An 18,187-nucleotide genomic window follows, 5' to 3' on the forward strand; every position below is an offset into this window, starting at 1 on the left:
GGTTCACTTCCAGAAAATTCCATCAGCTGCAACTAGCCTCATTGAGCTCCCCTTCCCCAACCGGGAAATTGAAAATGCAACCCTGGGTCTTCCTCTGAATCGTGCTCTGGGCCCAAATGGATACAACAAGGAATTCTATCACCGATGCTGGCCCCTCATCAGAGACGACATTGCCTACATGGTTCGCTCATTCTATCAACATGGCGTCAGAAATAGGAACATCGGAGCTTTGTTTATTGCTCTCATCCCTAAAATAGAAGGGGCAAAGCTCCCATCTCATCACCAGTGCCTATAAGGTGATTGCGCGACTCCTTGCTAATCGCCTCAGGGCGGTTCTCCCTATTGCCATTCATCATGGCCAGAGTACTTTTATCAAGGGAATAAACATATTAGATTCGGCCATGGCATGTCACGAGCTCATCCACCATTTTAAGGTTTTAAAGCTCCCCAGATTCATCCTCAAGCTTGATTTCGAAAAAGACTTTGATAGAGTTAATTGGAAGCTTCTGGACACCCTCTTGGGGAAGATGGGATTTGGGGGAAATGGTGCTTCTAGATCCAAAGTTACATCTCCTCTGCGAGCTATTCCATTCTCCTCAATGGAACGGTTAACAGATATTTCAAGGGATCCAGGGGAATCAGATAGGGAGACCCCCTTTCCCCCTTGCTTTTCAATGTGGTGGCAGAAGATCTCTCCCCCATGATCTATTCGGCCAAGAACTTGGGATGGCTCCTCCCCACCACGGACTATGCAGCCTTTGATATACCGATCCTTCAGTTTGCAGATGATACCATTTGTTTTGGGGTTCGCACTATGGATCAGATCAGGAAACTATGTGTTGTCTTGGGATTATTTGAATTGGCATCTGGGCAGAACATCAACTGGAAGAAAACCACTCTCCTAGGCTACCACATCGACTCATCTGTGCTTTGGGGTATGGCTAACTACTTGGGATGCTCTTTGGGAAACTTGCCAGTTACTTATCTGAGACTCCCACTTTTTGACTGTCGGCCTTCGGCAGCACTTTGATCCCCTCTTATTGAGAAATTTGAAAAGAGGCTAGCTACTTGGAAGTGTAAGCTTCTATCTATAGCAGGGCGTCTCTCTCCTCAAGTCTTGTTTGGTAGGGCTGCCAAACTACTTGCTATCATTCATGCACTGTCCGGCCTCCGTTTGCTTCATGATTGACTCCATCCGTCAGCGCTTTCTCTGGAGAGGATCAAAAGACATCTTCAGACATCATTTGGTGAGATGGAAGGATATTTGCATACCCTATAATAGTGGTGGATTAGGCATCCGGCCTATGAAGGAAATGAACAAAGCCCTTATGCTCAAATGGATTTGGAACTTCAACATCAAGCATAACAGCCTATGGAGAGATATAGTCAGATTCTACCTTCAATGTTCGGGTGCCTGGTGGAGAGAGGGTAGCGTCACTCGCCTCCAATCACCGATATGGAAATCAATTCAAAAGCTCATCCCAATATTCAGAGATGCTACTTCCTTTCACACAGGCAATGGAAGGACACTCCTCTTCTAGTCAGATGAATGGTGCAGCCCCCGTCCCCTCTCTGAGGACATCCTGGGGCTCTCTCGGGTGGCTAGGGACCTCTCTTGCTCAGTGGCTGATTCTTGGAGGGAGCATTCGTGGAGTCTCCCGTTTCGCCGGGGTCTAAATGATGAAGAAACTTCGCCTTTTTGCTCTCTCCTCTCTAGACTCAATAGCACTACTATCCGTGAGCATGCAGTTGATAAACTGACTTAGAAGCCCACTATCAATGGCCGATTCACTATTACTTCCGCCTACTCTCATATCAGAAAGCAAAACTATAGTATGCATGAGCACAAGGCAAACATGGTATGGAAGCTCTCAGCGCCAAGTAAAATAAAAATTTCGTGTAAGGAACATATCCTCACATCTAACAACCTTCACCTTTGTAGTGTGTGCGATGAGACAATTCAACATGTTCTCTAACATTGTGGATTTTCTTAAATCAAAACTTGAGTTTTCACTTTTCCTTCATCTCGCAAACAAAAAAGAGATAAAAGGCAAATAGATCACAACAAAATGAAAATTTTAGAGTTTATGTATGGAAAAAATTTAAAACAATAACGAATGTAAGTAAAGAAAATTTATTTACACACCACAAATGAACACAAAAGTTTTATTATCCAAGTTTGGGAAATTCCACTAGTTCAACCCCAATTAGCTTGGAATTTTATAAGAAAGAGATTTCTCTACACATGTTTTAAAAAATGGATATGCATGCTTGAAACATGTTAAAGATGCAAATTACCTATGGATCCAAACCTTTTAAAGAGAATAACAAATGCTCATTAAATTCTCAAGTAAACGTGCAGTAGGATATTTACCCGAATCAAACAAGCCATTATTTTGCCCATTTACAAAAAGCTGACCTAACGATGATAGATGATTGTAAAGTGATTTATCATGCGTAACGGACTATCTGGGATGCTCTGTGGGAAATATGCCAGCTACATATCTTGGGCTCCCACTTTTTGATTCTCGGCCTTCGGCGTCACTATGGTCCCCCCTCATTGAGAAATTTGAAAAGAGGCTAGCCACTTGGAGGGGTAAACTCTTATCAACAGCGGGGCGTCTCACTCTCCTCAAGTCTTGTCTGGCGAGGCTGCCAAATTATCTGTTATCATTCATGCACTGTCCAGCCTCTGTTCGCTCCAAAATTGATGTCATCCATCAACGATTTCTAAGGAGAGGTTCAGAAGATACCTTCACATACCATATGGTCAGTTGGAAGGATATTTGCATGTCTCATAATAGGGGAGGATTGGGCTTCCAGCCTACAAGAGAAATGAACAAAACTCTTATGCTCAAATGGATTTGGAATTTCAACAACAAGCATAACAGTTTATGGAAGAATATGGTGAAATTCTACCTTCAGTTTTTGGGTGCATGGTGGAGAGAGGGTGGAGCTGCTTGCCTCCTATCCCTGATATGGAAATCAGTTTTCAAGTTCCTTCCAGTATTCAGAGATGCTACCTCTTTTCACATGAGCAATGGAAGGACCCTTCTCTTCTGGTTGGATGAATGGTGTGGCCCCCGATCTCTCTCGGAGGACTTCTCGGGGCTGCATAGGGTAGCAAGCAACCTCTCTTGCTCTATGGCTGATTCATGGAGTGATCACTTGTGGAGTCTCCCATTCCGTCGGGGATTAAATGAGGAATTGTTGGCTTTTTGCGCTCTCCTTACTAAACTCAGCAGTACTATTATTCGGGAGCACCCAGTTGATAAGCTGATTTGGAAGCCCATTAATAATGGCCGATTCACTGTCACTTCGGCTTACTCTCATATCAAAAAGCAAGACTACAGTACTCATGAGCACAAGGCGAATCTGGCTTGGAAACTCCCAACGCCAAGCAAAATCAAATTCTTCGTGTGGTAAGCCATTAGAGAACAGATTCTTACATCAGACAACCTTCATAGAAGAGGCTTCATTGCCCCCGATCTTTCTTGTACCCTTTGTGGTGAGTGTGAAGAGAGTCTAGCATGTCCTCTTACACTGTGGATTTTAGTGGCAAGTTTAGATGAAGATCATTTAGAAAATCGGGCTCCAATTGGGGCTACATCAAGACCTCTTTGGCACCTTTGAGATGGTTCAAGGGATTCTCCTTCCTCGGCTAGGCAAGTTAATTCTTTCGGCCTGTCTTGCACATGTTCCTTGGTGCAATTGGGGCGAGCAGAACAACCGGAGATTCAACTCCAAAACTAGCACCCCAGACAACACGGCTTCTCATGTCATCGGCCTCATCTCGAGCTGGCTTCATACAAAGAAGGATTTTGCCACTCTATCAAGGGTTTCCCTTCGGGAAAATTGAAATTTGATCACTCACATGTCTGGCCCCAGCAGAGCTCCAAGAATGGCTACCTGGGATCCTCCCCCTTGCGACTGTATAAAATTGAACTTTGATGGTAGTGCTATTGGATGTCCTGGTCCAGTAGGAGCAGGTGGTGTGTTCAGAGGTCACAATGGAGACCCTATTATTTCTTATGCTGGTCCAATGGGCATTGCCAATTCTAATACTGTTGAAGTTAGTGCTCTGTTGTTCGGCCACCAAATTTTCAGGGATCGTCTCTGTGGCAAGTTAATCATTGAAGGCGACTCGAAGGCAGTTATTAGTTGGTGTTCCAAAGACAACCTCCCCCCTTGGAGCCACTGGCCCATCACTGATAGTATTGCTGACATTGTATCTTCTACGCATTGTAATTGGAATCTCATTCCTAGATCAGCCAACTCTTTGGCTGATAAATTGGTAAAATTCGGAACTTCCCAACAATCTCTCAATGTTTGGGAAGGCTTCCCTCCCTTGTAATATGCTCTCTTGAGTTTTTGCCTTAATAAAAATCAGCATCAGTTAAAAAAAAAAAAAAGGGTCTGCACCTAAAACTATCCACTTGTAGAGCAGCCACAAAAGAAGGCCTACACATGAGGGGGAGTGTTAAGGTATAGTCACAAATGGATTAATGAGTACAAAGATCTTGAGTTATTAGTTAGGAAAGAGGTTTCCTAAGTTGGCTAGTCATTTTGGGATGGGCCTTGGACCCAACTTAACAGGGCCCTTGCAAGACTCCGGTTATGGTCATCTGGGATCAAACTCAATTTTGATGGCCGGCTAGAGCAGATGGTGTTTTCAGAGGTAGCAATGGAGATCCTATTCAATCTTATGTAGGGTCGATGGGCATTGCTGATTCAAAAACTACTGAAGTGAGTGCTCTTCTATCTGGCCTTCGAATCTTCAAGGATCATCTCCATGGCAAGCTGATTATTGAAGAAGACTCAAAGACCGTCATCAATTGGTGTTCAACAAATAGCTCCCCCTCCCCTCCTCCCCCCCCCCCCCCCCCTCTTCCCCCTTGGCGCTACTGGCCCATTACTAATTGTATTGCTAACATGGTGTCATCTATTCATTGTAATTGGAATCTCATTCCTAGATCTGCCATTTCTTTGGCTGATAAATTGGTAAAATTTGAAACCTCTCAACAATCTCTCATTGTTTGGGAAGGTTTCCCCCCTTTCTAATATGCCCGTTTGAGCTTTTGTCTTAATAAAATTCAGCACTATTTAAAAAAAAATCAAGGTTAGATTTTTTTCGTTTTTTCTTTTTTTTTTTTTTTTTGTGCCATAACGAGAGGGTTGATGCTTTATTTGTCAATTAAGCAATTCAATGAGTTATGTGTGCCCCTAGAGGGTTGTATGTTAGGGTTTTTTCCCAAACATAACGGCGTAGGTCCCCATACCTGTGCATGTTGCTTGTCTCATCCTCGTGGACACTAACATCATCTAGTTGTAAATAATATTTGCTCTTTTGTGTTGCATTACTGCTATTAAGAGGGAATTTGTCTACTAGTGATCTAGTTTGAAGTTTGGGTGCCCTTTATGAATCCAATGTGGCCTTGTTTGAGCAACAAATTTACTTTGTTTTTGGTGTTGGTTATTGTGTTAGCTTATTTCAGATTGATTGTTTTGTGAATTGACTAGTTTTTTACGGTCAATTACTACTGAGAAATTCTGAAGGCAAGGATACTATTGTGATTATTGAGAAATTGAATAGACAAAATTATCTAAGTTGGTCCAAATCTGTCCTAACGTACCTTAAAGCATATGTATCACCCTTCTAGTAGCACTTTTGGCTATTAATTTGTCCCTAATTTCCTATTAACTTGCTGTCTATTAGACACATTGCACAAGCTTTGAATTGTTCATTAACTGTCTTTCCTATTCAGAAATTTATAATTTAATTTCCCTATTAAATTGTACTTGGAAGCACATTCCTCGTTCTGCCAATCATTTGGAAGACATTCAGGCTAAGGCGGGCATTTCACTCCAACACCTTGTTGTGGAGGAAGGTCCATCTTCCTAGGTTTGTTTGTACTTCACTCTTCTTTTAACAGTTTATACACATCATTCAAACAAAATAAAAAATAAAAAAACTGTCATTCCTACTCATTGTGTGTTTTAGGACCTCTCGACAAGAGAGACAATTGGTTCTAGGCATGAGAATGAGGTCTCTACCACTTGGAAGGCTCATCAACTTCTTTGGCACGCCAAACATATGTATCACCCTCCTAGTAGCACTTTGGCTAGGACATCCCTTCTTTTATTTTTTTGAAAAAGATGTATTTATATCAAAAAGAGAAAATTTAAACTTGTTGGCTAGGACATTCCTCTCTAGCCAAGTTATGTCAAATATTTCCAACTTTACTTTCTACTTCGTCATTTTAAAGTGATCTTGTCAACTCAGAAAGCACCATCAAACATCCTATCATTCCATTAAATGATTGTATTAGTCCGTTTGAAGTGATCCATTGAAATGTATGGGACCCATGTCGGGTACCTCGTATTTTTGGTTACCAGTATTTTGTTTATTTTATTGATGACTTAGTAGATCCACGTTGGTTTATCCCCTATGAAAGAGAAATGAAGTATTTCATTTGTTTCTCAATTTTCATAGTGAAATATAAAATCAGTTTAGTGAATCTCTTTGCATATTTCATTCTGATAATGGGCTTAAGTTTGATTCTTTTTGTCAAACTAATAGTATTATATGTTAATCTTCTTGTGTGTTAACTCCACAAAAAAATGGTATAGCAAAAAGAAAGAATCGCCACAACAAAATAGTGTAGCAAAAAGAAAGAATCGCCACAACAAAATGGGGTAGCAAAAAGGAAGAGCCGCCACTTACATGAGGTTACAAGAACCATGTTATTTTAAATGTAGGTTCCTAAATTCTATCGGGGTAATGCTATCCTAACTGCTTGTTTCCTCATCAACAAGATGCCCTCGTGTAGGAAAATTTTCATTGAACATTCTTAAACCCAATAGTGAGTTGTTTCCTCTTTGTCCTCATGTTTTTGGCTTTGTGCATGTGCTTGATCCATCTCATGACAAGTCATCTCCACGATCAGTTAAATGTGTTTTCTTTGGGTATTCTTGTACTTCAAAAGGGTACAAGTGTTAGTCCTTCCATCAAAAAAACTCATGTGTCTGCTGTTGTCACATCTTTTGAAATGTTTCTTATTTTTTAAAGTTTGATGACTCTACTACTTCTATACCACTTGATGTTGATGTTGTTGTTCATGTAACAGTGAAGATATTCCTAAAGCCACTACAAGTTTACAAAAGACCCAATCTCCCAAGACACCATCAAAAGCTCCTTCTCTATCCTTCCAGTTTCCTCTTTGACAGCGGCTAGTGAGGTAAGTGATTTGGATCATCCCAAATCCAAATTTGTGTCCTTTGACTCATTGTCAAGTCCCTTCAAAGTGTTTGCTTTGTCTTTGTCTTCTAGTACTACTCCTTCGATGCAAGATAATTTGATGTCCCTAAATGGAAGCAGATTGTGGAAGTGGAAATAGAAACATTGATTGACAGGGGTATCTGGACATTGTGCAACCCACCTCCAAATACTGCCATTGTCGGCAACTGTTCGGTTTACACAGTGAAGTACAAGGCTGATGGGTCCATAGAGAGGTGTAAAGCCAAACTAATTGTTCAGTTTAAGTATTTTCTTGGATTTGAGGTAGCAAGAAGGCAGGGATTGTTTTGGCACAAAGGAATTATGTTGTAGACATGCTCCAACAGTATAGCTTGCTAGCGGAAAAGCCTCTCGAGACACCCATGGATGTTAACTGCAATTGTTATGAAGACAATAGTGTTGAGCTCAAAGAGAAGACCATGTATAGGAGGCCAGTAGTCAAGTTGATTTATGGCACACTTAACTTCACATCTCATTTGTTGTAAGTGTAGTAAGCCAATTCAAGGAACACCCTAAGAAGATCCATCTTGAAGCTGTACATAGGATATTGTAATATTTGCAAGGAGCATGGGGTAAAGGTTTAGTGTATGAGACACAAGATCATTTGCAAATAGAGGGATACTCTGATGCTAACTATACAAGGTCCAAGTTGGACATAAAGTCTACCATTGATTATTGTATTCTCATTGGAGAGAATTTGGTTAGCTGGAAGAGCATGAAGGCAAATGTGGAGTTCGACTGCTGAAGCAAAATACTGAGCAATGATCAATTTTGCAAGAGTTGAACTTCCCAACCAAGGGAGCAATGGTGGTGAATTGTGATAATGAAACAGCCATTTTCATCGCCAGCAATCCAGTATTTCATGAACAGAGGAAGCATGTTGAAGTAGATTGTCATTTCATCCGTGATGTCGTAATGAGTTTCGTAGTCGCTTCATACGTTAGATCTATGGACCAGCTTGGTGATATTTTCAATAAGCTTTAGGCAAGCAAGTGTTTGGAAATTTTTATAACGAGCCAAGGCTCCTCGATATATATGCTCCAACTTGAGGTGGAGCACAGAAATGCATTTCAGCATGTAAAAAGGCATTTTGGTCTTTTATTCTTGTCATATTGTCCATCTTAGAACAGTAGTAAGCTTGTCTTCAATGCCTATTTAATTCTAAGGTGTATTTAGGGAGATATAAGAATTTAAATAAAGAGGGTCGTTTATGTAACTTTGTCTCATTTTCACTTAAATGAACGATCAGATTCTGACCCCAACAGGTGCTGCATCTATTGCACTCTTTCTCTCCTTCTCCCATGCTCCCCTCTGCTCTCTTCTTTTTTTTTTTTTTTGAAATGATGCTGAATTTTATTATGAGAGCTCAAACAAGGTGATTACACGAGAGGAAGTCTTCCCAAACAATGAGAGATTGCTGGGAGGATTCCGAATTTTGCCAATTTATCAGCCAAAGAATTGGCTGATCTAGGAACGGGGTTCCAATTACAATAAATGGATGACACAATGTCAGCAATACAATCAATGATTGGCTAGTGGGGCCATGGAGGGGAGCTTTCTTTTGAACACCAGCTGATGACAGTCTTTGAATCGCCTTCAATAATCAGCTTGTCATGGAGCCGCTCTTTAAAGATTTGAAGGCTGAACGGAAGAGTACTCACTTCAGTAGTATTTGAATCAGTGATACCCACCGGCCCTACATAGGATAAAATAGGGTCTCCACTGCTATCTCTGAAAACACCACCAACTCCAGCCGGCCCAAGAAAGCCTAAAGCACTGCCATCAAAATTGAGATTGATGCAGTCGTAAGGAGGACAATCCCAGGTGGCCATAACAGGATTCCAACGAGGGCCCGTCATTTGCGCTATCAAACCCCAATTTTCTCGAAGGGAGACGCCCGATAGAGAAGCAAACTCCTTCCTAGAATGTAGCCAGCTCGAGATAAGGCCCACTGCCTGAGAAGCTATATTATCCGGGTTGCTAGCCTTGGAATTGAATCTTTGGTTGTTTCGCTCTAGCCATATACACCATGGGACATGCGCAAGGCATGCAAAGAGAATTATCTTGCCCAGCTTAGGAAGGCGCATCCCCATAACCATCTCAAAGGTGCCAAAAAGGTCCTGATGTAGCCCCATTTGGAGACCAATCATCTGAAATATCTTCATCCAAACTTGCCATGAAAAGTCGCAATGTAAGAGAACATGCTGGATTGTCTCATCACACATACCACAAAAGGGACAAGTGCAATCGGGGGCGGTGTAACCTCTTTTATGGAGGTTGTCAAAGAAGAGGATTTGTTCCCTGATGACCGTCCACACGAAGAATTTGATTTTATTAGGCGCTGAGAGCTTCTATGCCAGGTTTGCCTTGTGTTCTGCATACTGTAATCTTGTTTTCTAATGTGAGAGTAGGCGGATGCAACTATAAATCGGCCATTAGTGTTGGGCTTCCATATCAGTTTATCAACTGCATGCTCACGAATAGTAGTGCTGCTGAGCCTTGAGAGGAGAGCAAAAACAGTAGTTGCCTCGTCATTTAATCCCCAGCGAAATGTAAGACTCCATGAGCGATCTCTCCAAGAGTCAGCCACTGAGCAAGAGAGATCCACTCTAGAGAGCCCTGGGAAATCCTCAGAGAGGGGGCAGGGGCCACACCATTCATCCGACCAAAAGAGGAGGGTCCTTCCATTTCCTGTGTGAAAAGAAGTTGTATCTCTAAATATTGGGAGGAGCTTTTGAAATGATTTCCATATCAGGGATAGGAGCCGAGTAGTGCCATCCTCCCTCCACCAGGCACCCAAAGGTTGAAGATAGAACCTGACCATATCACCCCATAGGTTGTTATGCTTGATGTTGAAGTTCCAGATCCAATCGAGCAAAAGGGTATTGTTCATCTCCTTCGTAGGCCGTATGCCTAAACCACCCCGATTTCGGGGCATGCAAATATCCTTCTAACTCACCAAATGGTATCTGAAGGTGTCCTCTGATCCTCTCCACAGAAAGCGTCGACGTATGGCATCAATCCTATTGCAAACCGAGGCCGGACAGTACATGAATGATAATAAATAGTTTGGCGGTCCTGCCAAACAAGACTTGAGGAGAGTGAGCCGCCCAGCCGTAGATAAAAGCTTGCCCCTCCAAGTAGCTAGTCTCTTCTCAAATTTCTCAATAAGTGGGGACCACAGCGTCGCTGAAAGCCGAGAGTCAAAGAGTGGGAGTCCAAGATATGTAGCTGGCAAATTTCCCACTGAGCACCCCAAATATTCAGCCATTCCCTGAATCACAGGAGAGCCAATATGATAGCCAAGGAGGGTGGTTTTCTTCCAGTTAATGTTCTGACCAGAAGCCAAATCAAATAGTCCCAATACAGCATGCAGTTTTCGAATCTGATCCATAGTACCAACCCCAAAGCAAATTGTATCGTCTGCAAACTGAAGGATCGGCACATCAAAGGCTGCACAATCCGTCGTGGGGAGGATCCAACCCAGGTTTTTGGCCGAATAGATCAAAGATGATAGGTATTCCGCTACCACATTGAAGAGAAAAGGGGAAAGGGGGTCGCCCTACCTGATTCCCCTGGATCCCTTAAAATAGCCGCAAGCCGTTCCATTGAGAAGAATGGAGTAGCTTGCAGAGGAGATGTAACTTTGGATCCAGAAGCGCCATTTTTCCCCGAATCCCATCTTCCCCAGGAGAGTGTCCAAAAGCTTCTAATTAACTCTGACAAAGGCTTTCTCAAAATCAAGCTTCAGATGAATCTGGGAAGCTTTAAAGTCTTAAAATGGTAGATGAGCTCGTGACATACCATGGCCGAGTCTAATATATTTCTTCCCTTGATAAAAGCACTTTGGCCATGATGGATTGCAATAGGGAGAACTAGCTGGCCATCAGAGTATAATTCTGCAAAAAAGTTCACTAGTGAATCCGAAATAAGGGATTGATCCGAGGTACTCTCACCATTGACGTTGAGCGCGGTGATGCGGTTAGCTCTTCTCCGAGTAGAGGCGACTACATGGAAGAATTTAGTATTGGCATCCCCCTCAACGAGCCATTTAAATCTTGCACGCTGCTTCTAGTGCACAAGCTCACTATGAGCGAAGGACTGCATTTGCCCTTGAAGGGCGTATCTCTGAGTTACTTCTAAGGAAGAGAGGCTTCTAGATTCCTCTTCAGAGTCAAGAGTGAAAATCTAAGAAAGGACGGCGGCTCTCTCGGCTGAGGAAGAGGCCTTTCTCGCAAAGGCCCATGATCGCAGCAACGGCTTTAACATATTTAGTTCGGTTGGGAAATTCCACCCAGTCGGGCCCGTCACAACCATCCTCTTCCCAGAAGGACTGGATAGAGGAGTCAAAAGAGGGGTCCGCCATCCAAGCATTGTTGAACCTGAAAGAGGGGGGGGGAGGGGAACAACTGCCGAAGTGGGAATCTATCATAATCGGCCAATGGTCGGAAACAACCCTATTGAGGACTTTGCCTGTGGCATTGCTGTCTCAATTCTCAATTTCTACATCTTTCTTCTCCTTTTGGGATTTGTGATCCAACGGAAGCTGAACTCAAATAGTTAGCAGCATTTGGATTCACCTTTAGTGATTGAAGGTGATTCCTGAGTTATTATTAGCCGGTTCTCTACCGTTTCATCTTCTCATTGGAGATTTTGGTCTCTCTGTGATGATGTCCAGGCTCTTTCTGATGGGCTTCAGCTGTCCTGGTCTCATATTGTTAGGAGTGGGAATGGTATCGCAGATCAAATAGGGTGTATCTCAAACTGGTTTTTCTTGATCTTCTAATTTTCGGGGAGCTTTAGCACTTTACTAATTCTGTAAAAAAAATTTCTGCTAGTTGTCCTATTCAGCTAGTTGTCTTTATGTATCTTGTATCTTCTTTCTTTATTAAATGAATTTCTCATTATCTTCAAAGAAATATTATTACTGCTTGCAACAATAATTTCTGATGACATTTACAAAAGTACAATTAAAAAATGGCAGCAATATGACAGATTTTGTAATTTGTGTTCACCATTTCACCTTCAACAAAAGTAGGATTCCAAATGGCAGCATTATGACAGATTTTGCAATTAGTGTGAAATGGCACCAATATGTGTTGATCATTTCACTTCCATTAAAAATTAGGCAGGGATTACAACTTCATGAAAATAGCAGAACAACAAATATCATAGCACCCATTGAAAAACTGAAATTTCAACAATGAACTCACCTTCCGTTCAGCAAGGTCAAAATCTTCCAAAGTACCATATTCCCTCTCAAAACGCAACCATGCATAGCATATGTCCTGAATAGTTCTGTTGTTTAGGAGACGAAATATCACGTAATCCACAATAAACTTACACAGCACAATCAGAAGGGAACAGGCAGAAGATGAACTTGAAAAAGACTAAAATAGAAAAGATAATTCTGAAAATAAAAATAACAAATAACTGAAAAAACTATGAACAGCCTAAGCTGTGTATCATTCAGCCAATGATGCAATTTATAGCTCACCTGAATGTGTAGCTCAAGAGTACAAGCCTATTGAGCAGTTTAAAAGAAGAAAAAAAATCCAAAGAGGATATGGAGGAACTACTGTTCTCTCATACCCCCCACCCCGAACAAGAAGATATAAATTCAAAGACACATGACAATATAATCTGATATTATGCAGGAAGACTGCTGTCCTGATTTTGTGAAATTACAAAGACTGAAAGCAGAGTATGCTAGAGAGGTCCTCCAGTCCTCGTCACTGCCGGCACCAGCACCCCTAGCAGCTCCATGAAAATTGAGCTTGAGCCAACCCATCAAGGGGATGACAATTGAAGAATGGCATCCCTATAAATATATAAGTTCCTCGATTCTTTCTTATAGAAGAGGTGGCCAAACAAATTCAGGGAACTTCCATAAAAGGTGCTCTGGCTGGTGGCTGGAGGGGGGAAGATGCCACAAGCTCTCGCCTATCTGGAAGAATTTTTTTCTTCTTCTCCCTCACTTCTCGGCTGCAAGCAAATGCTTCCTCGGAAATGGTCTCCGCACCAAATTTTGGTCAGACTGATGGTTGGGAGACAAGTCGCTGCTGGAATCCTATTGCCCTCTCTCAAGCCTCTCAAACCGTCCTGCTGCTCTGATTGCTGAATTCTGGTGCCATCCGGGTGATTGGAACCTCCACTTCCACAAAAATCTTACTGATGTGGAGCCTTTAGAAGCTTACCGAATTCTCTCTAATCTCGAGAGGATTAAAATTAGGCCTTCCACCCCTGATACTCTTATCTGGATGCCCTGGCTGAAGGGTCTCTTTACTGCTGCTTCTGCCTACAACTGCTTGATGGGCTATGATGCCTCCTTGGCACATCACCCAATTGTTGTTGCTTGGTCTCTTCAAGCTCCCCCTCACGCCAAATTCTTCGTCTGGTGCGCCTCTTGGAATAAGATTCTCACTTCCGATGTCTTGCTACGCCGCAGAACTTCTGTCGTCGACCCATCCTACCCCTTTTCCCACAACTTGCCGGGAAGCGCCATCCATATGCTCCTACATTGTAGCTTCGCACAATCGGTCTAGGCCAGCCTCCTAAACAGAATTGGGATCTAGTACTACGTTGCTCGTGATCATCCTTCGATGATCCAATCACTTGTTGGCTCTCGGCTTCCCAAGTTTGGTAAGCTCCTCATTTCTAGTTGAGCGGGTCATATCCCTTGGGTGCTTTGGAAGGAGCGGAATAGGCGGAAATTCCAGTTCAAGGCCTCCACCAACTATGAACTTGTTGAATCTATTGCGGGTCAGGTCCCTACTTGGCTCCTAACAAAGAAAGATTTCCTCCATCTCAGAAGCTCCCACCTCCAGGGAAATTGGCGTCTTGTTGCTGCTATGGTTGGGGCCTATCGCCCTCCTACTATGGTTACTTGGAACCCTCCGCCTATTGGTTACCTTAAATTAAACTTTAATGGTAGCGCCTTTGGGTGCCCTGGGCCTACGGGATTTGGTAGGGTCATCCATGATGATCGCAGCAACCTCCTTCTCTCCTATGTCCTCCCTTAGGCATCTCGAACTCCACCATTGGGTTGCTTCATGGGTTGATGTCCTTCCATGATTGCTTCTCCAGTCCCCTCATCATTGAGGGAGACTCTAAAGTATCCATTGATTGGTGCACAAAGTCCAAGTCTCCTCCCTAAACCCATTGGGACATCTTTCTGGATATTTGTAACATCTCTTCTTCCCTAGACTGTATTTGGAATCATGTTCCTAGATCCACAAATCTTCTTGCGGATGCTCAAGCTAAACGAGGCACATCCGTCCAAGCTCTTGATGTGGCAAGAGCACCCCCCTCCTCCCCTAGGTTGTAATTTTTCTCTCTTTATAAACTCACACTTTACATAAAAAAAAAAAAAAGAGTACAAGTTCATATTTTCACCAAATGGCAGACTTTTTTTGAAGCTTTTTGTGTCTCAGCAATCTCTAGGTAACATTAGCTTGTTAAGTTGTGGAGTCTAATAACACCTTACGTAGAGTCAGCACGCGGATCAACCTTCGAAGTAAGGTCGCCATGGGGGTTGGAAGAGGGGTGGGGAGCCCCCCTCCCGGGGGCTTCGCCAATGATATATTAATTGTTGTTTCATTAAGGGTAGTTTGGGGATTTCACACTTGTATTTCGGTTGCCCTAGTATTCTCTTTATATTTGGGGGTGCCGCTATTAGGGTTATCATCGAGGATCATCAATTGTTGTAGAGAGGTTAGAGAAAAACATTAGTGTGTGTGATTTCCCTTGTAAACAACTTCATCATCATAGTGAATTATTGCAACAGCGGAAGACAGGACGTAGTCTTACCTTGAGGCGAACCTATATAAATTTTGTGTTTTTCGTGCTTGATTATTTCTTTTTTTGCGATTATTATTGCCCTCATTAGTATTGAATTAGGGCGTTTAATTCCTAACATAGCTATCAGCATCCAAAGAAAACTTTAAACTTAACCAAGCAAATTTCACAGCACAGCACCCCAAAACCTGGAAAGTGATAACCAGTGAAGAAAAATATGACTAACAGCTCCATCTGCCAATTGCAAAGGCTGCAGGTTCTATTTGGGATGTTGCATCCTCTTACATTGAGGTGATCGATGGAGATGATCCTATGTTTTGTTGCATCCTCTTACATTGAGGTGATCGATGGAGATGATCCTATGTTTTGTTGCAGACAACAGAAAATGCGACACTTGCCAAGGAGGACCAGTAACAATAGACCAGTAGTTAGACACAAGGCTGGTGTGCAGGTCAAGCCAAACAGAAACACATGTGAGGAAGCAACAGAGTAAACCCCCAAGTCCCCATTCTTCTCTTCTCAATTTACTGTTTTTTAAAGCCCATTTTCATCCAAATTCACCTACTTAATCCATTTTACATGATACTAAAGCAGGATTAAGTGTTCCAAGTCAGATCTTTCCTCTCTTTCTTCTCGTTTCTTCCTACATTTGACCATTTTAGAACTCAAATCATATTTTTCAGGGTTGATGTGCCAAAAACCTATTCTTTTTTCTTTTACTTGTGCTGGAGCCCCAGGTAGATGGAACAAGTACTGCACAAGCTATCTGAGATGCTAGTATACCCATCATTAGGTGTATTTTGATGTACGGTGCTAGTGTAGTGCCCAATCTTGCCTGCACAGATTTTGGAGAAGTAACAATGTACAGTTTTCTGATGTTGTCCACAGCAGGTTAGTGTGATCCCCCATCACATTGATATGGTTGTTAGTCAACTTCTGTACTTGCTATTATTCAGTATTGACTGTTGTGGATGTACCCCGGTTGGAGCTAATTTGGTAAATTAAGGGTAAAATGTAATCTTCACAAGGAATAAAGTACTGAGACTACTATTTTTGGTGCAATCTTAGGAGTTATGGGGCTTGGCTGTGAAGGTTAGGCCATTACCCTATCCTATTTGGTGTTGGCTTCGGTTGTTTGATACATTAAGTTGCTGGTTATATATGCAGCCCTATAGTTTAGTGTTGTTTTGATGAATCTAAGTGGTGAATAGCAATGCAAGTGATTTAGTGCTACAATTATTTGGTCCAGTACTGATTCTCCATGCTGTGGTGATTGGGTTTTGTTAGGAGCTATAATTTAGAATTGATGTAATTCTAATTATTTTCTAGGAAAATCATTTCCCGCAGAAAGTAGTTTCCGAAGATTTAAAGGAGAGCAAGAACATTGTTGTGATTTTGAATATTGTTTAAATTATAAATAGGAGAGAGTTTGTGAACCCTAATCTCTCTCATACTCTCCTGCAAAATTTAACATGATATTAGAGTGGGTTATCATCGAGGTCTGTGAATTGACCAGGTCAACTCACAGAGACAATGTGGTTCTATTATCATCACGGCGTTCTTCTATTCTGATTTTGTTTTCCCTTTTGGTTTACTTCCTTTTTCAGTTTGCTCTCCTTTCATTTCTGCCTGTACACCTGCTTTCATAAGATGAACCCTAATCTCAATTTTCCAGTTACGTTTTTTAAGATGGAGACGGAGTGCTGTTTGTCTCAGGCTCGATTTTCCTCTGGTCATCTCTATTATTTACCTCAACCAGCGCTTCTTTTCATGTTCAGAACTCCCTGAATGTTGTCATTAGTTCCAAATGTTGCCCACTAATTGGTTTGTCCAAGGGCGTCGCTTTGCTTGTCGTTACTATGTGACTACAAATCACCACTGGCAGAGCAATTGCAGAAACCAGTAAAAGTCCAGCCAAAATTGGTCCTAATCTCCTCTCCTTCTTCGCCATCCCCATATAATGAAACAAAACACCTTATATTTTTCTGGCTTACGAGAAAAAGATTACTGAATGTATCTGCAGGAGGAAGACCATTGAAGGCAGCCAAATAACACTGTTACAATGTTAACTTTGGGATTACTGTCCAGAATGTGGTAGCATTCCATTTTGAAATTCATGGATGTGTCTACAATGATTCCAAATCTAAATGCTGTACAACATATGCACAAATCTAAATGCTGTACAACATATGCACAAGTTACATGATAGTGGTTTTCAAGAGAAGCTGAGATTGGTTTTCCAACACCCTTAGCAGAAAGCTGCTGAGTCAGCATTGAACAAGGCAATAGCAGAAAATCCATAGGATTTCTTCGAGAGGCTATTCAACTACAAGAAGGACAAGTAACGTTACTGAAAGTAGTTTGTTGGGAATCTGATGTCTGGTGGGACCATTGGTGTTTCATCTCTCCTAGTTGTCAATTTTTAAAATTCAGCAAACCCTCAAATCCATCAATTTACTGCATCTACTTCAGCTTCCAACTTCCACAATTCCTGTGAAAACGGACATTGTAATGGTAGTTAAGTGATGTTACAGGAGGTTGTTTCTATTTTTATTCCCTACTTTAGTTTCCTTTCCTAGTTTGTTACAGCTAGAGAATAAGGGTGTCATGATCTCTTTGTGTGTAGAGGCGTTTATTTTATAAAGAGTTACATGAGAGAAGAGAGAACTCCTTTTGCTCTCCCACTTGTTCAGCTTCTTCTCTCTTGGTTTCCTCTCTTCCCTCTTTCACTCTTGCAATTTCTCACATGGTATCAGAGCAATTACGTTCCTGATAAGGAGAAGAAAACGAAGATGGAGAAGGGGGGAAAGAAGAAGAAGAAGACATGACAAGAGATAAGTTTTCTTCTAGTCTTTTGAGTTCTTTCTTCCTCCATTTATTGATTACACCTTCGCATTCGTGTGAGTTAGTTGTCTTCCATAAAGTAGGATGGGTTTTTCGTTTGGCCCTGTTGTTAGCTTTCTTTGTCTTGCCACGAAGTTGGGTCAATCTAGAGAAAAACTCAAGCCACTAAAGCTTCCCCAGCAACTTGCAATCAGCTATATATCACTCTGTCTCAGAGTTTTTGGAACATTCATGGCAAACATCTGACCC

General features: G+C 42.0%; 1 protein-coding gene across 2 annotated transcripts in view; it reads right to left on the reverse strand.

Annotated features, from left to right (window-relative positions):
* The window catches only part of LOC137945735 (uncharacterized), a 68,623-nt gene that overhangs the window by 7,524 nt on the left and 42,912 nt on the right, over positions 1-18,187 (reverse strand). For both annotated transcript variants that reach the window (XM_068791730.1, XM_068791731.1), the window contains exon 12: positions 12,511-12,585. In XM_068791730.1, coding sequence (XP_068647831.1) covers positions 12,511-12,585 — 75 coding nt within the window. The remainder of the gene's footprint in view (positions 1-12,510; positions 12,586-18,187) is intronic.

This window comes from Aristolochia californica, unplaced genomic scaffold, assembly GCF_029961685.1.
Source record: "Aristolochia californica isolate CCGP_79_NKW_82.1479 unplaced genomic scaffold, dmAriCali1.0.hap1 SCAF_12, whole genome shotgun sequence".
Taxonomy (NCBI): Eukaryota; Viridiplantae; Streptophyta; class Magnoliopsida; order Piperales; family Aristolochiaceae; genus Aristolochia; species Aristolochia californica.